Source organism: Mus caroli, chromosome 5 (genome assembly GCF_900094665.2).
Source record: "Mus caroli chromosome 5, CAROLI_EIJ_v1.1, whole genome shotgun sequence".
NCBI classification, from domain to species: Eukaryota; Metazoa; Chordata; class Mammalia; order Rodentia; family Muridae; genus Mus; species Mus caroli.
In genome coordinates, this window is record NC_034574.1 from 58,924,733 (window position 1) to 58,944,327 (window position 19,595).

Consider the following 19,595-nt stretch of genomic DNA (forward strand, 5'->3'; position numbering starts at 1 on the left):
AGAGGAGAAGAAAGAGAAGAGAAGAAAGAGAAGAGAAGAGAAGAGAAGAGAAGAGAAGAGAAGAGAAGAGAAGAGAAGAGAAGAGAAGAAAAGAAAGAGAGAGGGGGGGGAGGGAGGGAGAGAACCTCTGTAACAATCTAGTATAGATTTATACTTCAAATTGAAAATGCTAGTAAGGTCTAGTATAAAAAAGTATATATACTTTGCATATATGTATATAAAATATATAAAACATATGGACAGGTTAATTTTTTTGTGTAAAGTTAGAATATGTTGAAAACTTAAATGTCATTTACACATGTATGTTTTGCTTGTTTTTAGTTTTCTGAGATAGTATCTTGTTCAGAATGGGTTTGAATTCTATTTTTTTGTTTCTCTGTTTAGTCCTTACTGTCCTGGAACTCACTCTGAAGACCAGGTTGGACTCAAATGCAGAAATCCACCTGCCTCTGTCTCTCAAGTGCTGGGATTAAAGGCGTATGCCGCCACTGCCTGGTGGCTTTGAACTCTTAACCCTAATGCCTCAGCATTATTGTATTTATTGTATTCCTCAAAGCACATTTTTCTTAACAAATCTTTTCACTGAGTTCCCTGAAATATAAGATTTTGAGAAACCTAATGGTCCCAACATGCCTTGTTTCAACTCACAAGCCACTGTGACTATCGGCCTATAATACCAGCTACAAGGAGCCAAAACTTATTTTTTAATGTAGGTTTAATTTCATACATTTTACAAATGGAGGTACTATTACTATGGTGACAACACTGAACAGATGATGAACTAACAAGCCAATAGTTAAAGGTAATATAGAACATCTTTTCTGTTAAAATTCTGACAGCATTTAAGTGACCAAAGTGGTAAGAGACAGATGAATCTCCAGTTCAATTTAGGAGTAAGATTTGCTTACTGACATGTAAAAATGTAATACAAACAAGTGATACTAATTTACAAATGCAAAACAAAATCTAGCAATGGTCCTACACAGAAGTGGCTCGGTGTTTAAGGGAAATGGTCGTTCTTCCTGAAGACCCACGTTCCACTCCCAGATCCTACATGGCAGGTGCCAACTATCACCAGGGAATTCAACACCCTCTTCTGACCTTCACAGGCACTAAGAATATACACGCATTCTCCCATGAAAGCATGAAGGACAATGGGGAAAGAACACATTGCTACAAAGTTTCTTAAAGCTCTTTAGACAAAATTCTGAGCCTTCTTTAATCCTTTCTTCCTACAGTCTATATGAAACACACCTAGAGATAAGAACGTACTCGGGTAATGAGCTCGTCTGAGACTACAATGATGACATTTCCCGCTCCCCTTATCCCCTCAGCTCTGCCCACATGCTAACCACTCCTTGTTCTCTTTCAAATGTAGGATCATTTTTTTACTGTGCATGTAAAGATTGTTTTTAACCCCTTGGACTTATGAGATATGGTCTCCAGTAATCCAGACTGGCCCTGAATCTGACTCTTCTGCTTCTACTTTCAAGTGGTAGGATCATAGGTACATGCTGGAATCCTTGGTTTGGGTGGGGCTGGGGCTCTAACTCAGAGCCCCATGCATACTAGGTAAAGTACCAACTGAACCATATCCACAGTACTAAAGATTATTGTTAAGGAAAGATGTGGTTCTATTAAAAAAAAAAAGTTATACAAATGAATAAATAAAATTCTTAATCCATGAGGAGAAATTTTCATCACAGTTTTATAAATTACCAAACTAAAAGGCAACCCCCCCCACACAAAATATCTTATTAATCTATTTCAATATTAGATAAGTGTAAGCAATAAACAGAGGGCTAAGAATAGTTCTGAAAAAAATTTAAAAACTTAACAGTAAATTAAAAATTTCAGAATCATAAGAAAAATTACAATGAGAATAATAATAATATAAAAAAAATTGAGCGAACAGTTTGTAGAATTGCTGAAACACATGACTTACTCTTTTATATCACGAAGTTGATCAACATCTTGTGACCGTGTGAAATCGGGATCATGGGCTAGGAGGTGAATCATGTATGGGACCACATATTCAGGCAGCAGTGACAATAATTTCTCTAAAGGAAAACATCGAAGTTAAGAAAAACAGATTTGATAACTGCTGTCCTTGTCTGAGTTCTAACCGTTTGCTTCTATCTCCCTTAGCTATTACACAGCACATGACTGGGAAAGTTAGGTTACTGTAGACACTCTAACATCTGAGTGATGGACACATACTAAAGCACACTGATGACTACACGAGGAAACACAACTACCCAAACATTTCAGTTTCTACATATGCTACAACTCTGATAACACTGTATAAAGTTAAACATTTCAGCATAAACTCCAGTAGAAATGCACGCGGCCCTCTGTGAGACACACTGTGACTATCCAGGACATACCAGTGGCCATGGGGTTCTGTTTGATGTACTCCCTGCGGATGCTAATGTTCTTTAACAAACACTGCCGAGCGTGTGCTCTCCTCTCCTTCACGGGGTCTTTGGCACACAAAGCAAAGATCGCCATATACTCCAGTGGGAGAAGCAACTTCACAAGTGCCTTATGAAGCTTCTGGGCAAATATCTGCCTTACTTGGTAGCACTCATCCTGCATCAGCACAAAAACAAAGATACACAAGATGGGTAAAAACTTGTACACATTCAAATGCACACACATGCACCTTCTTTGGTAAAAAATTAATGACGGTTATGTTATATTGGAGGGATGGAAACAACAATCTCTTTTGTGTGTATATTCATATATCAAATGCATCTGTATTCAAAGAAAAGTAAATACAATCAAACTGAAGACTAGGATTTGAAATAAGTTTTCCACTTACATTAATAACCAGTGCACAGAGCTGAAACTGTTCTGGGGTAATAATTTCATGGTAGCAAGGTTCCTGAGCAAGCTTCATTATGGCACTACCAGCAGCTAATCGCAAGCGAGACATATCAGATTTACTATAAATAAACAAAGAGAAATGAACATTTCCTATAACCTTTTACACATAAAATTCTGATGGCTTTTTGAGTGTGAGATTGGCAGTAGGTAACTCACTGTGCAAACAAAGGCAGTTACTATTGTGTTTATTGCTTTGTTATTGTTAAGGGACTTGTGTTTATTGACTAAACAGAGGAAAAGCCCCAGTCCCTGAGGTGCATGGCTAAGCTCTGCCTCCACCTTCTCGCCCACCACGCAGGTTGCTTTATTCTACTATCAAACCACTAACAGTACTAAGAAAAGCCACATTCATCACAGTCTGTATTCCCTATTCACATGCATTGCGGAACACTGACTTAAACAACCCAATCATCATGTGAAATCTAGTTTGAACATCATATCCATTTATACCCATAATTTAGACTCTACATTAATCGTACACATTTTTATGAATGTCAGTGTAACAATTTAAAAGAAATGCTCATAGAGATTAGAATATGGTTATATGTGTATCTTAAAGGACTTTTATCAAGTTTCAAAAATGTGGATGAATCAGAATTAACAGGACAGATATAAACTATTCTACCGTCCTAAAAAGATGGAACCAACTCCTAAGGAGAACAAGGACAGAATTCATTTTATTTCCCAGTGAGCAAGCAAAAATTAAGTTTAGACTGCATTAGAACAACAAATAGTTAAGCATTTTTTAAGCATTTTTTTCTAAGTCAAGTGATAATAGTATTTAGCCTTCAACTGCATCGTGAATTGTGCACTAAGTCTCACCAAGTTGTAAGACTTCTATACAAAGCAGTTCAGTACACAGTTAAGATATGCTAAATAAGAAATTACTGCCAACCCAATTTTAATCATTTTGTTGCTATAAAACTGTTGGCTTACTCAACTTAAAAATGTTGGGTTTCATTTACTTTTTGCATATCTCTTCAATTTATCAAAGCATTAAGCATAATGAACTATAACTATGTATCTCTTCAAGTAGATTTTTTTAGAGGAAATAATTAATGTTATCTTTAAATAACGCAATGGTACCAAGTACCTAACAGTACTCAATAACTACTAAATGCATGAAAACAAGATTTTGTGTCCTCTCACATAAATTTAAGTAGAAATCATGATTTAACACTGCTGATGCTCTGGATGTCAAGTATTTGAAAATAAACAAGGGACTTGACAATTTCTTCATGTAAGAAACAAAAAGGAGCTGGGCGTGGTGGCTCATGCCTTTAATCCCAGCAGCACTCAGGAGGCAGAGGCAGGTGGATTTCTGAGTTCGAGGCCAGCCTGGTCTACAAAGTGAGTTCCAGGACAGCCAGGGCTACACAGAGAAACCCTGTCTCAAANAAACAAACAAACAAACAAGCAAACAGACAAAAAGGAGACAGTAATTTCACTACACTGAAAAGTAGAAATTATCAATGTTTTCCTTTTTGCTTGTATAAAGATTCCTTCAAACTGCCAGAAGGCTTCTCCTGCCCCATTTTTTGAGCAAACACTGAGTTGTTCTATTTGTTCAATCATATTATGGGGTGATCTGATTCTGCTACACTTTTCATAGTGTTACAGAGTAGAAATTCAACAATAATTTCTTATACAGCAAATATGGATTTTAGTAACACTGAGCTGATTTAAAATAAAAATCTATTAGCAGAAGTTCATAGTTTTTGGAAATGACAAAAATATACCAATAGTCTTCAATGTATTCAAGAGAGATAAACCCACAGCTTACGGTGCAATTAAAACACTCAATACTAGGCAACTCTTACCCCATCCTAGGTGCAAGGCAAGTGGGAAGAGGAGAGCTCACCTGATCCTCTTTTGCTCTGTCAGGTCGCCCTCACTAACCAGCATCGCTGATAATAACCGAAGAGTTGAGTTGGCAGATTTAGACTGGTTGTTTTTCATACCCAACAGCCACCTTACCAGAAGTTTAATTGCCTGTACCTATAAAATATTAACATGCTAAAAAAAGAAAGCAACTTAAAATTCTAACTAAAGAGAAGACTAATTTAAATTAACTTGTTTAATAAAACTATTCATCCTAATCAGTGGAAATTTATTACCCAAAGCACTGGGAAAAGACAAGCAGCAATAAGAATATTACTTCCTATTCACCTCTACACACACTGTAGAGCACCACACAGCTCTTACGCAGTTGCTCCCACAGTCTCTGCTCTCCGCACACCTCATCATGGCTAATGCTATCACTAGGCAATTATCACAAAGACAAGCACAGTCCCCTCCACCCAATGTGTAAAAATTCCACAGCTGTGCATGCTCTTACTTCCAACAGAGAAAGCAAAAGATATCCATTCCATGACTGATAACTCAGTCAAGTCTTGTTACCCAGATTTTTGATATAAGAAGACTTTTGTAATTACTGAAAAACATACAACTAAAAAAAATATTTAAACTACTAATTTCTAGATATTAGATAGGTGTGAGGAGGAAGAAATAGGTGCTAACTGGTACAGCAACATACATGTATAGATGGAGTAACTTTTATTTATTCATTTGTTTACTTATTGTTTGGGTTTGTTTGTATAAAGACAGTGAGTCTCTACAAAGCTCTGGCTTTCCTGGAAATCACTATGTAGACAAGGCTGGCCTACAGATCCAACTGCCTGTGCCTCCTGAGGGCTGTCATTAAAGACATGCACCAACAGCTGGCTAAGATCACAATTAATAATTACATTTTAACAATGACTATATTTCAAAGTAGCAAGTAGAGATAACTATGGACATTTTCAATAAAAAGAATGATATATACTAACTTTTCTGATCTAATCATTATAGATTTTAATTTAACTCCAGAAGTCTCCAGTATCTTCAAAACTCTTCAAAAACTTAAAAATAGCCAATATGCTGTTAAAAACAATTATTTAGATAAAATATTATAGTACCAGAAAACTATCGAATATGTAAAGTCTGGTACATTTTAAATTATCTCAACAAAAACATTGGGGCTTAGGTAATTATTTGTGGCCTTAATTATCTGAAAGATTGCTATCAATATATATGAAGAGCTAAAGACCTAGATATTATTTCATATATTTACTGACAATCTGACAAAAATCAGACAAAAATATATGACTAAGAAAGTAATATAGAGGCTCATATACTTAAGTGTACTGAATGTCATAGCACTGACTCAGCATAGAATAGGGTGAGCTCAGTGGAGGAACACTGATGTGGTTAAATCCTTCCACCACCAGGTCATACCACCAAACAAAATATAGCAAAAATCCAGAAACAACAACACCTGCATTTCCTTAGAGAAATATTAATGTATAATGAGCTCTACAATAAAGCCCATTTAGGTTGAAGACCAGACCAGGCTCAGCAGTTTTGAGCACTACTTGCTCTTCCAGAGGACGCACGTGTGTCCTCACACAGGTGACTCAAAATCATTTGTAACTATAGCTTTAGAGCTGACTATCTCTAGCCTCTAAGAAAACCTGCATGCCTATGTGCACACAAACAACACATACACACACTTAATAAATAAGTAAAAAAAAAAACAGCAGCACACTAGAAAATGCTTATTAACTATAACATGAAAAAGTGCAGGATAAGCAAGTCCTGCAAGCATTCCCTTTTTTCCACATCAAGGTCATTAATACCTAAGCAAATATACCTTTGCTAGAACTTCAGGAGAAACTTCCTCATCTGGAGACCATAATTTTCCATTCTTCTCACCTGTTGACTATAGATAATAGAAGAAATTTAGTTTTTCATCCCAATTACTACACAGTGTGAAAATATACAGGTAAAAGAACTTAGAGAATGAAATTAGAGGAGTCACATTTTCCAACCTCAAAACATACTACAAACCTACAGTAACCAAGACTCTGAAACAAGAATGTAAATACACAACAATGGAATAGAAGAGGGGGAAAAACTTTTTATTAAAAAACAACAACAACAACAACAAAACCCCACCAAAAGTAACCCTTTTATTATATGGGTCAATTCACTTTGTCAAGAACACGAATACCATGTTCTGGGAAAAGAGAAAACCAGGTGCCAACAAATTAAGAATGTTGCTAGACAGTGATACCATCTACAAACATCACCTAAAAAGGAAAACCCAATAATCTGTCAGAAGACGACACAGGAAAAGAAGACACATACTAAAGAAGAGCTTACTCCCCAGAACATCCAAGTAAATGTCGCTGGTGCCGTAATGAATGCCTTTAATCCCATAATTTAGGAGAGAGGGGCAGACATATAGGATCTAAAGGCCAGCTTTTCTTATACATAAGGTTTCAAATCCAGCGGGGGTAGATGAGACTGTACCTTGAAACTGTCACAACTTACAGCTCAACAGTAACAACCAAAAACACTAAAGGATCCAAACAGACCACTCTCCAAAAATACACAGATGGCAAATAAGCACGTAGAAAATGATTCTAATTAAAAACAGAGAGAAAAGAATACCACATTCATAATAAAATATTTTATATTCAATCTCTCAAAAAGGTGTGGAGAAACTGGAACCTACAGACTTATTTGGTAAAAAGATTAAAAATGGACAACAGACACAATGGCAACCAGTTTGGTGATATCTAAAATATGTCCGATAATCATCTGACTCAGAAATTTTACTTTTGCTATGTATAGACATTAACTACAATTACCAAAAACCGAACTGTTAATTAATAGACCAAAAAATAAAAGTGGAGTATTTCTCAACAGGGAAGAAAATACATGAAATCATGATTAATAATACAATAAAATGAATCTGGGAAACATGCCAAATAAAAAAGATTTCTAGAATAAATCCATAGTCACCATGCAGAATTCTGAGGGCACACACACACACACACACACACACACATATATATATATATACACACACACACACACACACACATATATATATATAAATAAAAATAAAGGGAAATTGAGTCCATTGCTTAGTAGGTAGAAGAGTGTCTCCATTTGCGAATATCTCTCTCTTGAGTGAGAGTGAAGATAGCTCAGAAGAAAAAGCATTTACGACCAAGCCTGACAAACTGCTTTCCCCAGGAACCACATGGTGGAAGAAGAAAGCACTCTATAAAGGTGTCCTCTGACACAAGCAAACTGCCATGAACACCCTAAACTGAATAAATAAATAACTTTTTAAAAGACTGGGCATAATCGCACACATCTTTAGTATAGCTTTCAGGAGGAAGAGGCAGGCAGGTCTTTGTGAGATTTAGGCCAGATTGATCTACAGAGTGAGTTCTAGAACAACCAAACCTATATAGTAAAATACTGCTTTACAGGGGGGAGGGAGGGAGGAAAGGAGAAGGACAATCAGGTTGGACATGTTGGCTCACTTATTCTCTCACTTATTGAGAGACAGAGACAGGTACGTCACTAATGTGTTCAAGGCCAGCATGAGCTACACACCCAGTTTCAGGCCAACCCAAGAAGACCCTGCCTCAAAAAAAAAAAAAAATAGAAAAATAGCTGGATACGGGCTGGTGTGGCAGCTTAGATCCTATTCTGAACAAGAACACAAACCATCTTAACATGATGATCGCTGTGAATATTTGGTGTTAATCCTCATCTTCTCTAATTTCAGAAAATATGAGTGTAAAGTGCTCAATGTTACACTAAAAGTAAAGATATTCATAAATGTGCCTGTGTCTGCACTCTCTCTAATTTTAGACTGTAAGATCCTTTTAAAAAATATATGATAAAATACAGTATAAGGGCTACAAAGATGGCTCAGTATTTAAGAAAACTTGCTATCACCTAGTTGGTATTTTCAGCACTCACATGGGGCTGTCTGTAATTTCAGATCCAGGTGATCCACTGACTTTCTCTAGCCTGCACAGACATACCACACTCATGATGCACAGAAAATATGCAGGAAATACACCAATACACATAAAATAAAAAGAATCTTTGAAAAAAGAAACTATTATTTTAAAGTGACACTTATATTAATAGGATGTAGTGTGATATTTCAAAACTTGTACCAAGGGACAAAAAGTTAGATCCTATTGGACACATCAGTCACATCAGATTACAATCACACACACACACACAAGGGACAAAAAGTTAGATCCTATTGGACACATCAGTCACATCAGATCACAATCACACACACACACACACACACACACACACACACAGGGGACTGAAAAAGAGATGTTTCCACGATAAAAAAAGAGCCTTAAACTCAAGGCTCCAGATGTAATTAAGTTAGAAACTCACCCTGTCGTTCATTAGAAGGTCTTTAACAATAAAGTTTGCCACTACAGATTTCATCGGGGAGGCAAACTGATCTGGTGCTAACATGGAAATGTGGCCCAGTGAAACTAATGGAGTTATAAGTTGCTCTGGTACATCAGCATTCAGACTCCTACTGAGTGGCTATGAAAAGAAAACAAACAATTATCAATTGGTTTTGTAAGTATTTAGATATTCTACAGTCCTAATAATTTTACCATGCCCAAGTCAATCTGTTTTACTGAAACAATCATAATTAATTGTATCTATCTTAGATACTGTTATTTCACCTATTGAAATATGATTGTGGTAATTCAAATGAGAAAGGCCCCATTAGGTTCACATGTTCCAATGTGTGGTCCCCAGTTACTGGAACAGTTTGGGAAGATTAGAAGATGTGGCCTTACTGGAAAAGGTAAGTCATTGGAAAGGCCTTTGATGTTTCAAAAGCCCACAACAGACAGAGTGTTATGTCTCTGCTCACAACTTGTGGGACAGATGTGAGCTCTCAGCTACTTCTTCTATCTGCCAGCTGCCATACTTCCCAACATGACCTTTGACACTATAAGCAAGGCTCTAATTAAATGCTTTCTTCTGTAGGTTACTTTGGTTATAATGACTAATCACAGTGGTAAGAGTAACGCAGGCAATAATAAAATTGAAAAAATATAGAAAATAGAAAAAGCCCAAGTAAAACAAGTAGAAATAAGGACAGCTGCATTATTCTCTTCTAATTTGTTACTTTGGTGGATTTTTGACAGCTTAAACAACCTTGAATTGTAAAAATAAGAGTTTGTGGAAATATATCTCCAATTTTAACAATAGGAATGCCTTTCAAGAAGCAGTCTGTCCAGAGATCATACACAGAGAATGGACAGGAAGAGTAGCCTTCAGGTATAGTTGTAGGTACTTAAGCAAGGGCAGTTCAGCAGTGCGGATAAGCTAGCGCAGGCAAGACTAAAGCTAAGGAGAGTACTCTCATATGAAACACAGGACTAACAGTGAACACAGGGCTGAGCAGACAAGTGCTCAAGAAGTACACCGCAGTGTAAGAAGACATACAAACAGCCTTGAAATGTAGACTCTAGCTATTCCAAAGCACAGAGCCTGACAAGCCAAAGGAAACATATTCCATGTATACCTCAAAAATCTGTGCCAGTTGGACCTCCTTGTTTGAGAAGATGGCATGGATGCAGTGAACAGCCTGCTTTGCTTGGTGTGGAGTGCCCCGCTTGGCTTTCTGATGTAAAATGGGGATCAAGGTTCTGTAAAAATAATAATATAGTTGTGTTTTTCTTTTTTTATTTATTTATTTTTTAAAAGATTTATTTATTTATTTATTTATTTATTTATTTATTATATGTAAGTACACTGTAGCTGTCTTCAGACACTCCAGAAGAGGGCACCAGATCTCGTTACGGATGGTTGTTAGCCACCATGTGGTTGCTGGGATTTGAACTCTGGACCTTTGGAAGAGCAGTTGGGTGCTCTTACCCACTGAGCCATCTCACCAGCCCTAGTTGTGTTTTTCTGAAGTATACAAGTCTCTTTTTATCCTCATTTACCCTACTTAGATATGTGCTGGTGGTGCAGGCTTTCTTAGAAATTACGTGATTGCTAGAAAAATTTAAAGTTCCATCTTTGTCTCATAAACCAAGGCATCTAATAGGGAACAATTTTCATTTTAAAACTAAAATATGAATATAAAAAATAACAAATAACCCACCCTTAATAATCTATGACTTGCTCTAGGGCATATAATCACATTTACATACTAAGAACACACTCCTAATTTTTCAGTTCCCTTTTAGAATTCCCTTCCATTATTTCAAAGTAGTCAAGGAAAAAAGTAGCAGGAGGTCAAGTGTTATTAAACAGCTGAAATGATACTTGTGATGGTAGGTACACAGGAATAGAAAGGTTTCCACTATCATCTAGGACATGTGTAGTTACCATCCTAGGTATTTTTAAAATTGGATTAATTTGACTAATGAATATTAACACCTGAAAAGAAATATTATATGTAGCACAGCAAAGAAAGCAATAACAAAAGAATGAACTACAACTGCCAAAGACTATACGAATAAGAGAAGGTGAGGCTGGATTTTCAAAGTTAAAAAAAAAAGATAAAATAAATGCATTTAATCACTATATTAACATGAAAGATAAACTAAAAGTACATATATCTCTAGAACAATCTGAAAACAAATATCGTAAAGCAATAAACGCTGGCCATATAGAAAAGATGTATTTGAAGAAAATATATTCATATTAATGACAAAATATGTACATGTATCAAGTCGGAAAGCATTCACAAAACAACAGTAACAAATCTCTTCCTTTTATTTTCCTAGGCTCACACATATATCCCACCTCCAAATGCTAGAGACGAAAGTCAGGCCCTTACACACACAATGTCACCAGCATGGAGCCACATGAAACCCTTGGCTTCAACTTTTCAGGATAAACATAAACGATTATAATCAGACAAAATCTGTACAGCAACAAAACTCTACAGCAATTATTTGTTACACCTTCAATATAATTAGAAAGGGTTCCATTTTATTTTATAAGCCAAAAAGTTGTTATCATCAAATGCAAAGGCCTGCAGTAAAACAATTAAAAAAAAAGTCTAATAATAGACCTTAATAGCAATATTCAAGACCACAAGACATATACCTCAACCAAAAGCCAGAAAAAGCCCGAAATATGCTCCTCAGTTTAATTCTGACATGTTCATGAACATTGAAAGCCAATCTCTGGGGAGATGTGACCTGAAGGGTAGGGATTTCCGGGTCTAACTAGTCTAGATAACCCTGAGTCCGGTTTGGTCTTTTGTTCATACTACTACTAGTACTAAATAACTAAAGAAAATACACTTAAATATACATTTAGTGTCATTATCTGTTACCAAGCAACTAGTAAATATTTTATGATGAACTCTGTTTAATTGCTCTATTTGTCTTTGTTGCAACAGGAAAGTGGTAGCTGACTTTATAACCAACTTAAAAGAAAAGTCATAGATTAGATTTTTATTTATTAAACATAAATAAAACATTTAATTTTGGTTATAAGCCTGCATGTGGGCATGTACACTTGAGTACAGAGGCCTGTGATGGTCAAGTGTCAGACTCCCTGAAGTTGAAATTAAAGTTATTCTGAGCACTAGGATCCTCTGTAATCATAGAGCAGTGTGTGCTTTCAGTTGCTGAGCCACCTCTCCAGCCCAAGATACAATTTCAATCAAGATGTAGGTATATGTAGTATTTTTTTTAAGCAAGCCAGAAATAATACAAAAATAAATGAATGTTTTCTCTGTATTTTCCAGAGTGCTAGAATTAATTAAGAGGCACCATTGTGGCTGTTATTGAGGTCTTTAGTGTTTTTGCATTTCTGATTATTTCTTTTATCCTCAACTATTAAGGTTTCCATATTTGATTCTAAAGTTAACTATTCCACGTATATCTATTTTTTTCTAATGCTTATTTTGATAGAGCATTCTTTTAAAAGTAGGACTCTTGCCTTAAAATGTAAACTATTCCAAGCCTAGAAGAAAATGTCAAACTTTATCCTACCTACATGTTAATAATCTTTTTTCCTTTTATGTGCACAGGGGTTTGAACAAAGGCCTCGTGTGTGCCAAGCAAGTATTCTCTCACTGAGCTAAATACGTAACCCCCCAAGTCCTTGTTAAAACAATTTTGAGACAAAGTCATTCTTGCCTGGTTTCTGACCTGATCCACCAAGCCTGGCCCTAATAATCTTTTTGATTTGTATGTATAGATATATAAACAATTAAATTTTTAGACCACAAAGTTCCTTGAAGACAAAGACTAACTGGACAATCCCTTTCTTCCACATAAATTCCATTTAATAAAACCTACACAAGTCCATTTGTTCTATTTTTATTACATTATGAGACAAACATTGTTCCTATTAGATTTACCATGAATTTTTCATGTTTATGCTACCAATGAACATATGATGCAATGGACATATCAATGTGTTCTTTCACGTTTCCCATCCTTACCACAAGTATAATCCCAAAATGTTAAATGAAACTATGAAACTGTATTTTACTCTTATGATCACTGTTAATTACAAACCAACTAATTAATATTTTATGAACACTACTATTTAATTCATATATATATATATATATATATATGAATATGAAGTTGGTCGCTACTTCATTTATAGTCAGTTTGAAAGAAAAAAATACAAAACTAGAAAGATACATTAACCATACTATTCTGTGATGACTTTTGATTACTAAGACTTTCAAGTCCCTTGCATCTCTACAGTTGGTCCGACTGCATCCATCCTACCTGTGATAGGATGGGGCAGGAGACAGAGAAATCATCACTCCCCCACACGGAATCCTTTACATTAACCATGTAAAAAAAAAAAAAAAATACTCACGACCGTATCTGGGGAAGGTCAGTTTCTATCTTGTGGCCTGTGTTTCTAAAAATTTGTATTGCAGCTTCTGCTACCTTGTCATCCTCCATTCTTAGGCACTGTAACAAGGACTCATATGTCTCTGCAGAGTGGAACGAGGTAGGATGTGTGAAAGACAGAACCTGGAGGAATAGATACACCTTTAGGAGTACAGACAACAGTTCTATTCTATTTAAAAAAGAGGTTTCTTTCAATAAATAGAATGTAAACGTCTGGTGTGCAAATGCTAGCTGTAAATTACATCATTTAGCCCCAACTACAGTTACTTTTACTCAGAGACTTTAACAAGAATCCTGAGGGGTACATTCCAGTCTCTTTCCCAAGATAGTTGACAAGCATGTTACCAGGCATCTGTAATCACAGTATGTGGCAGGCTATGAGGCAGACGGATAGATGAGACTTTCATGCCAGTCTAGGCTATAGAATGAGATTCTTGTTTTTAAAAAAACAAAACGTGCTGGGCGTGGTGGCACACGCCTTTAATCCCAGCACTCGGGAGACAGAGGCAGGAAGATTTCTGAGCTCGAGGCCAGCCTGGTCTACAGAGTGAGTTCCAGGACAGCCAGGGCTACACAGAGAAACCCTGTCTCGGAAAACCAAAACCAAACCAAACAAACAAAAGAAGATAAAAAAAATATAAAGTGAGTTCCAGGACAGCCAGGGCTACACAGAGAAACCCTGTCTCGGAAAACCAAAACCAAACCAAACAAACAAAAGAAGATAAACCAAAAAAATTTAATCTTTTGAATAATCTAACTTAAAATAATCCCCCTCATGCACACCATAAAGGGAACACCCTTATTTATTTTTAGAAGTTAATGGAGATAAAATTACCAAGAAGAAATACCTTAAGAAGCTCAAGTCCTGAGCGGATGGCTGAGTCTGGACTGACACCCTCCTCTTCATCATCGGCCGTCCCTTCAATAGACTTATTCATCAGTTTTACTAGTGCACTAGTAAATGAAGAAACGTAGGTTAGTAAGACTACTGAAACTAGTAATGCATCCCAACTACAATATGATAAACAGAGAATGTAAAAAGACCATGGTCAAAGAAAATGTCTGTAGCCTGAGAATCAGTGTGGACTACACCATAGGAGAGCTTACAGTTATCTTACCCTCCCCAAAAACTTAATGTGTTATAGTAACAACAATCTGATTGATAAATAAGCCAGTTAAATAAGATACTATAATATTAATATTAGTTCTTCCAATATTTACACATATAAAGAGTTTTCACATATAAAGTGATTGTAATATATTTTAATAAAAACAATATAAAAATAGTTAAAGATTGGGCAAACGGCCATTCAGAACAAAATTCACAGAGTAGAAGCCAGGTAAGATGACTCAGTGGGTAAAAGTGCTTGCTGCCAATCTTGATGTAAGTCAAGATCATGTGAGTCCTGGAACCCACATGATAGGAGGCAAAGATTCCTAACATTATTCATTGACCTCAAAGTATGTGGAACACATGCATGTGCATACTCAAAATGAGTATGTGTAATGCAAACACATTGCAGTGAACACATACAGGGAAAGTAGCATTAATTACACTATGAAATTTTTAGAATCAGTAATTCCATCCTAAGAAATTACTAACAGAACCAATTAATCAAAAAAAAAAAGCATATTTACAAACATGCAATTGGAAACTGTGTACTGTCAACTATTTAATACCACAGAACACTACATGATCAATAAGATCCAACTACCTAACAGATTAGATGGTTTGTTTCTCAGACAAGGCTTCAGCTGTACCCTCAGCTGATTTCCCTGAGGAGTCAGGTCTGCCTGACTCAGTCCTCGGGTGGGAGGACTGCACAGGACTACAATTACAGGGCTCTAGTTACCTCCTCTGGCTAAAGGCATAGCATTTAAAACAAAAACAGATATGAGACTGGGAGTGTAGTTTGTAGGCAGAAGGGCTGCCTAGCTTGTCAAAACTGGGTTTGATCCTCGATGCCACACAACTGGGTGTGGTGGTGCTCACCTGTAATTCTGGTAAAATTAAGGCTAAAGTGGAAGGACTGTCATGGGTTCAAGGCCAGTGTGGATACATAGCAATACCAAGATAACTAGGGTTATACAGCAAGATACGGTCTCAAAAAACAGAGTGAGACAAGTATGTGTGTTTGAGAGACAGGGTGAGAAATTTTTTCTCTTTTGTTGACATTATTGCTTCAATCAAATTATCATGACTTGTTTAGAGGAAAGAATCTCTCTGTATATTGTCTAGACTCTCTTCTAATTAACTCTAACTGATCATCAATCTGAGGAGGGTTTAACATACACTTGTGAAAATCAAGAAACTTGTTGCTGAGACGGTCTTACATAGCCCTGGCTGGCTTTACACTCAATGTGTAGCAGAGGATAATAATGTCTATGTGCTAAGAGCTGGACCACAGACATTTGTTACCATAAAGGATATTTAAAAAACAAAACAAAACAAGGAATGAACCTGAATTGTGTAATAGACAATTGAATATTAGCAGTTGGGAAGATGAAGGAAGAAAAATACAAGTTCAAGAAGCCAGCATGAACTGCAAAAAATAAAATAAAATAAAATCATTAGGGTGTGGAGGTGGCTCAGTGAGTCGTATCACATACTAACTACCACACCTGTAGACAATCAAGGTTTGGTTCCTAGCACTGATGTCACTTGGCTCAAGATAACCTCATTTTTTTACTTAAAGGAGTCTGTGTTTATTGTCTCACATTCCAACCTATCTCCTAAAGCAATTAGAATTATGAAAAAAATTTAGACCTCTGATTTCTCAAATGTCAGTGTAGCTGAGGGGGACCAGGACTCTACAGTCTTCTGTGTGCAAATTCTACCGTTTGTTTTGTGTAGCATGGTGATGGTCGGGCGGGGGAGCAAGTCCCGAGTCTTTGTCATCAACAAAGCCCTAGAGAGTTTTCTCTCTAAAGGATCCGAGAGAAACTGCACTGGCCATGGCACTCTCCCCTTCTTTCCTGAGCTAGCTGTTAGCATTTATTTAACTTCCAGGTATCCTGTGAGGCCTCCACCATTTAGTTTCTTTTCTCATTTTCTTTAAAGATTTGCTTTTTATTTTTTGTGTGTTTATGTGGTGCCTACAAAGGGCAGAAGATGGCATTAAATGTCTTAGAGAAAGAGATACAGATGATTATCAGCTGCCTAATATGAGTACTAGGAACTGAACATGTGTCTCCTGCAAGGTCTACATAGTGAGTGCCAGGACAGACAGGTCTATTTATTCAGAGAAGCCATCTCAGGAAGGAAGGGAGGAAGACCATATCATCTTCATTGCAGAACAGCCTTCCACTCCCCTTGCCTTCACGTGTACTTGTTTATCAACTATCTCTGTGTGTACACATGGCACACGGGAAGAGGACTCAGTTCTCTTCTTCAGCCATGCGGGTTCTGGGAATCACACTCCAATTACAGATAGGGTTGGAGGCATACATTTTTATGTGCTCAGCCATCATGCTACCCTAACCTTCACGGCTTACATAATTCATTCATAATTTCCTAAGTGTTGCCATTCCTTGTTAAAAAAAAATACTTTTCAGGGCTGGTGAGATGGCTCAGTGGGTAAGAGCACCCGACTGCTCTTCCGAAGGTCCAGAGTTCAAATCCCAGCAACCGCATGGTGGCTCACAACCATCCATAACGAGATCTGGCGCCCTCTTCTGGAGTGTCTGAAGACAGCTACAGTATACTTACATATAATAAATAAATAAATCTTTAAAAAAAATATTAAAAAAAAATACTTTTCAAAATTTCATGTCATCATTGTAGCCTCAGTATCCAGTTCTTTCTCCTTACCTCTGTCCACTCTAATTTAGTTCATTCCTGAGTTTCAACCATTATCACAATGATCATATAATTTTGTGATAATCTTTCCTTTTGTTTATATTCTGAAACTGTGTGTAAGTAAGCCCCAACTACCCTGGAACTAATCATGTAGATCAGGTTAGCCCTAAAGTAACAGAGATCTACCAGGCTCTGTTTCTCTAGTTCTGAGATTAAAGGAGTGTAAAAACAAAAACAAAAACATGTCTGCCACCAATGTTTTCTCTTAAAATCTTGATGGGTGGTCTGAGCCTATATCCCCAACACTCAGGAGTCAGAGCCAGGAGGCTAACAAGCTCAGGACCAGCCTGGTCTATATATAAGAAAGTTCTAGCCTCTGCCCCTCCCTACTCCCCCACCCCCCACTGGCCTATCTAAGTATTTCTTAATCTCTTTGTCCCTTTTTCTTTGTTTGCTATTTTCGCCTAAAACAACTATAAATATTAATCAGCATGTTATATATATGACACATGGTAAATTGTGTTAGATTATATGTTTTATGTATTATTTAATATGGATATTTACATACATATAAATTTCAGTAATTTTAGTATGTGGTAATTATCATTACTGTAATTTTAGAGAGTGGTATACTGAAGCTCACAGTCCCTAAGCAACCCAGATTCGAGACTAGGAACCTGGACCTTATCCCCAGTAGTCCTCACTCAGCTAACCCCAGTAATTTCTACTTCCTTTTAACACTCATCAGATATATAACTTATATTTTTTGAAGTCTTTTATAACAATACACCCACACACAGTTCCAGTTATATAACTTATTCTTTACTAAGTACACAATGTACTTTCCACAAAGCCACTAAGTTAAAAAAAAATAAACCCTTATTTATAATAATATAGTAGTTTGTGACTATCTGGATAAATATAAAGAATATGGCTTTTACTTCTTGTGAAATAGGATTTCCCCACGTATCCCAGGTTGGCCTGCATATCACTATGTAGATCAGGATGGCCATAAACTAAAATATCCATTTGCCTCTACTTTAAACGTGTTGGGACTAAAGATATACAACATATATGTTTTTCTCATAAAAATTAATAAACACTGACATTCTTACAAAATTACAGTCGGGTAGAAATATTAACCAAGATGTTCTTCTTTGAGATCAAATAACTCATGATGAGATTTCAGCAGAGTTTGAACACTGGGAATCAAACAATAGTAATTTGCTGACACGATGAACCCCTGTGAGACATCTTGCTGTTATAGCACATTCCTTCTAAAGTTAATATGCACACTCAAGAGTTCCTATTTCTACTACATTGTATCTTTCACCCAATAAATGTGATGCTAGAGATGTAGGGGTGACCTGATTGATAAGAACATGCATTTAGTATTCGAAAGGTTCTGAATTCAATCCCCAGCACATGTGTGTGTGTGTGTGCACGCTCATGACTGCACATACACACAGCTGCACAAAAGGTAGGGGAGGCAGAAAGTAAAAGGCACATACCAAAGGATATTGACAAGAAAGAATATGGCCACGATTTCGAAACTAACTATAAACAAACATGTTGTGACCCAACATTTTTTAGTTTTCTTTTTGTTTTAATTTGCAAAGTAGAAAACTGGATCGGGAAATCTTAAATAGTAGAGCTCATGTATAAGTTGTCCCATTGCTCGATAGTTCACAGATTCCAGCTACCAGTGTCTCAGAACGTGACTCTATCTGGAGATAGGGCAGTAAGGAATGATTGTGTAAGGTGAAACCACATGGATGGAGGAGCCTAATCTTGGTTGAGCACTATTTCTTAAGAAGAGTAGAAAACAGATTGATCCTGGGCATGCAAAGGAATGATCATGTGCAAACACAGTGAGAAGATGGTAGCTGTCTAGAAGACAAAGAGAATGACTTCAGAAAAAAATGTTAATATCTTGGTACTGAAAGTTTTAGTTTCTACAACTAAAGAGAAATTGTATTTTCTAACTTGCCAGCCAACATTATCCTGTTAGGGTGACCCTTGAACACTAGAAGAACATGCCTTCTCACAGAACCACAATAATGACTCACACAGGTGACATGGCTAATGCTTCCAGGTAGGTGCTACGTACTGAACTAGGTCCAAATCAGCATCTATGTGGATTAAGAATTAGTGAGTGCCATGTG

At 36.6% G+C, this 19,595-nt stretch overlaps 1 protein-coding gene across 1 annotated transcript in view; it reads right to left on the reverse strand.

The window, feature by feature from the left end:
* The window catches only part of Pds5a (PDS5 cohesin associated factor A), an 81,628-nt gene that overhangs the window by 10,380 nt on the left and 51,653 nt on the right, over positions 1 to 19,595 (reverse strand). Inside the window, exons 17-25 of the mRNA XM_029477785.1 lie at positions 14,480 to 14,585; positions 13,594 to 13,754; positions 10,313 to 10,436; positions 9,157 to 9,315; positions 6,581 to 6,649; positions 4,751 to 4,887; positions 2,825 to 2,948; positions 2,388 to 2,592; positions 1,946 to 2,060 (exon numbers count right to left, since the gene is read on the reverse strand). Of these exons, the coding sequence (XP_029333645.1) occupies positions 1,946 to 2,060; positions 2,388 to 2,592; positions 2,825 to 2,948; positions 4,751 to 4,887; positions 6,581 to 6,649; positions 9,157 to 9,315; positions 10,313 to 10,436; positions 13,594 to 13,754; positions 14,480 to 14,585 (1,200 nt within the window). The remainder of the gene's footprint in view (positions 1 to 1,945; positions 2,061 to 2,387; positions 2,593 to 2,824; positions 2,949 to 4,750; positions 4,888 to 6,580; positions 6,650 to 9,156; positions 9,316 to 10,312; positions 10,437 to 13,593; positions 13,755 to 14,479; positions 14,586 to 19,595) is intronic.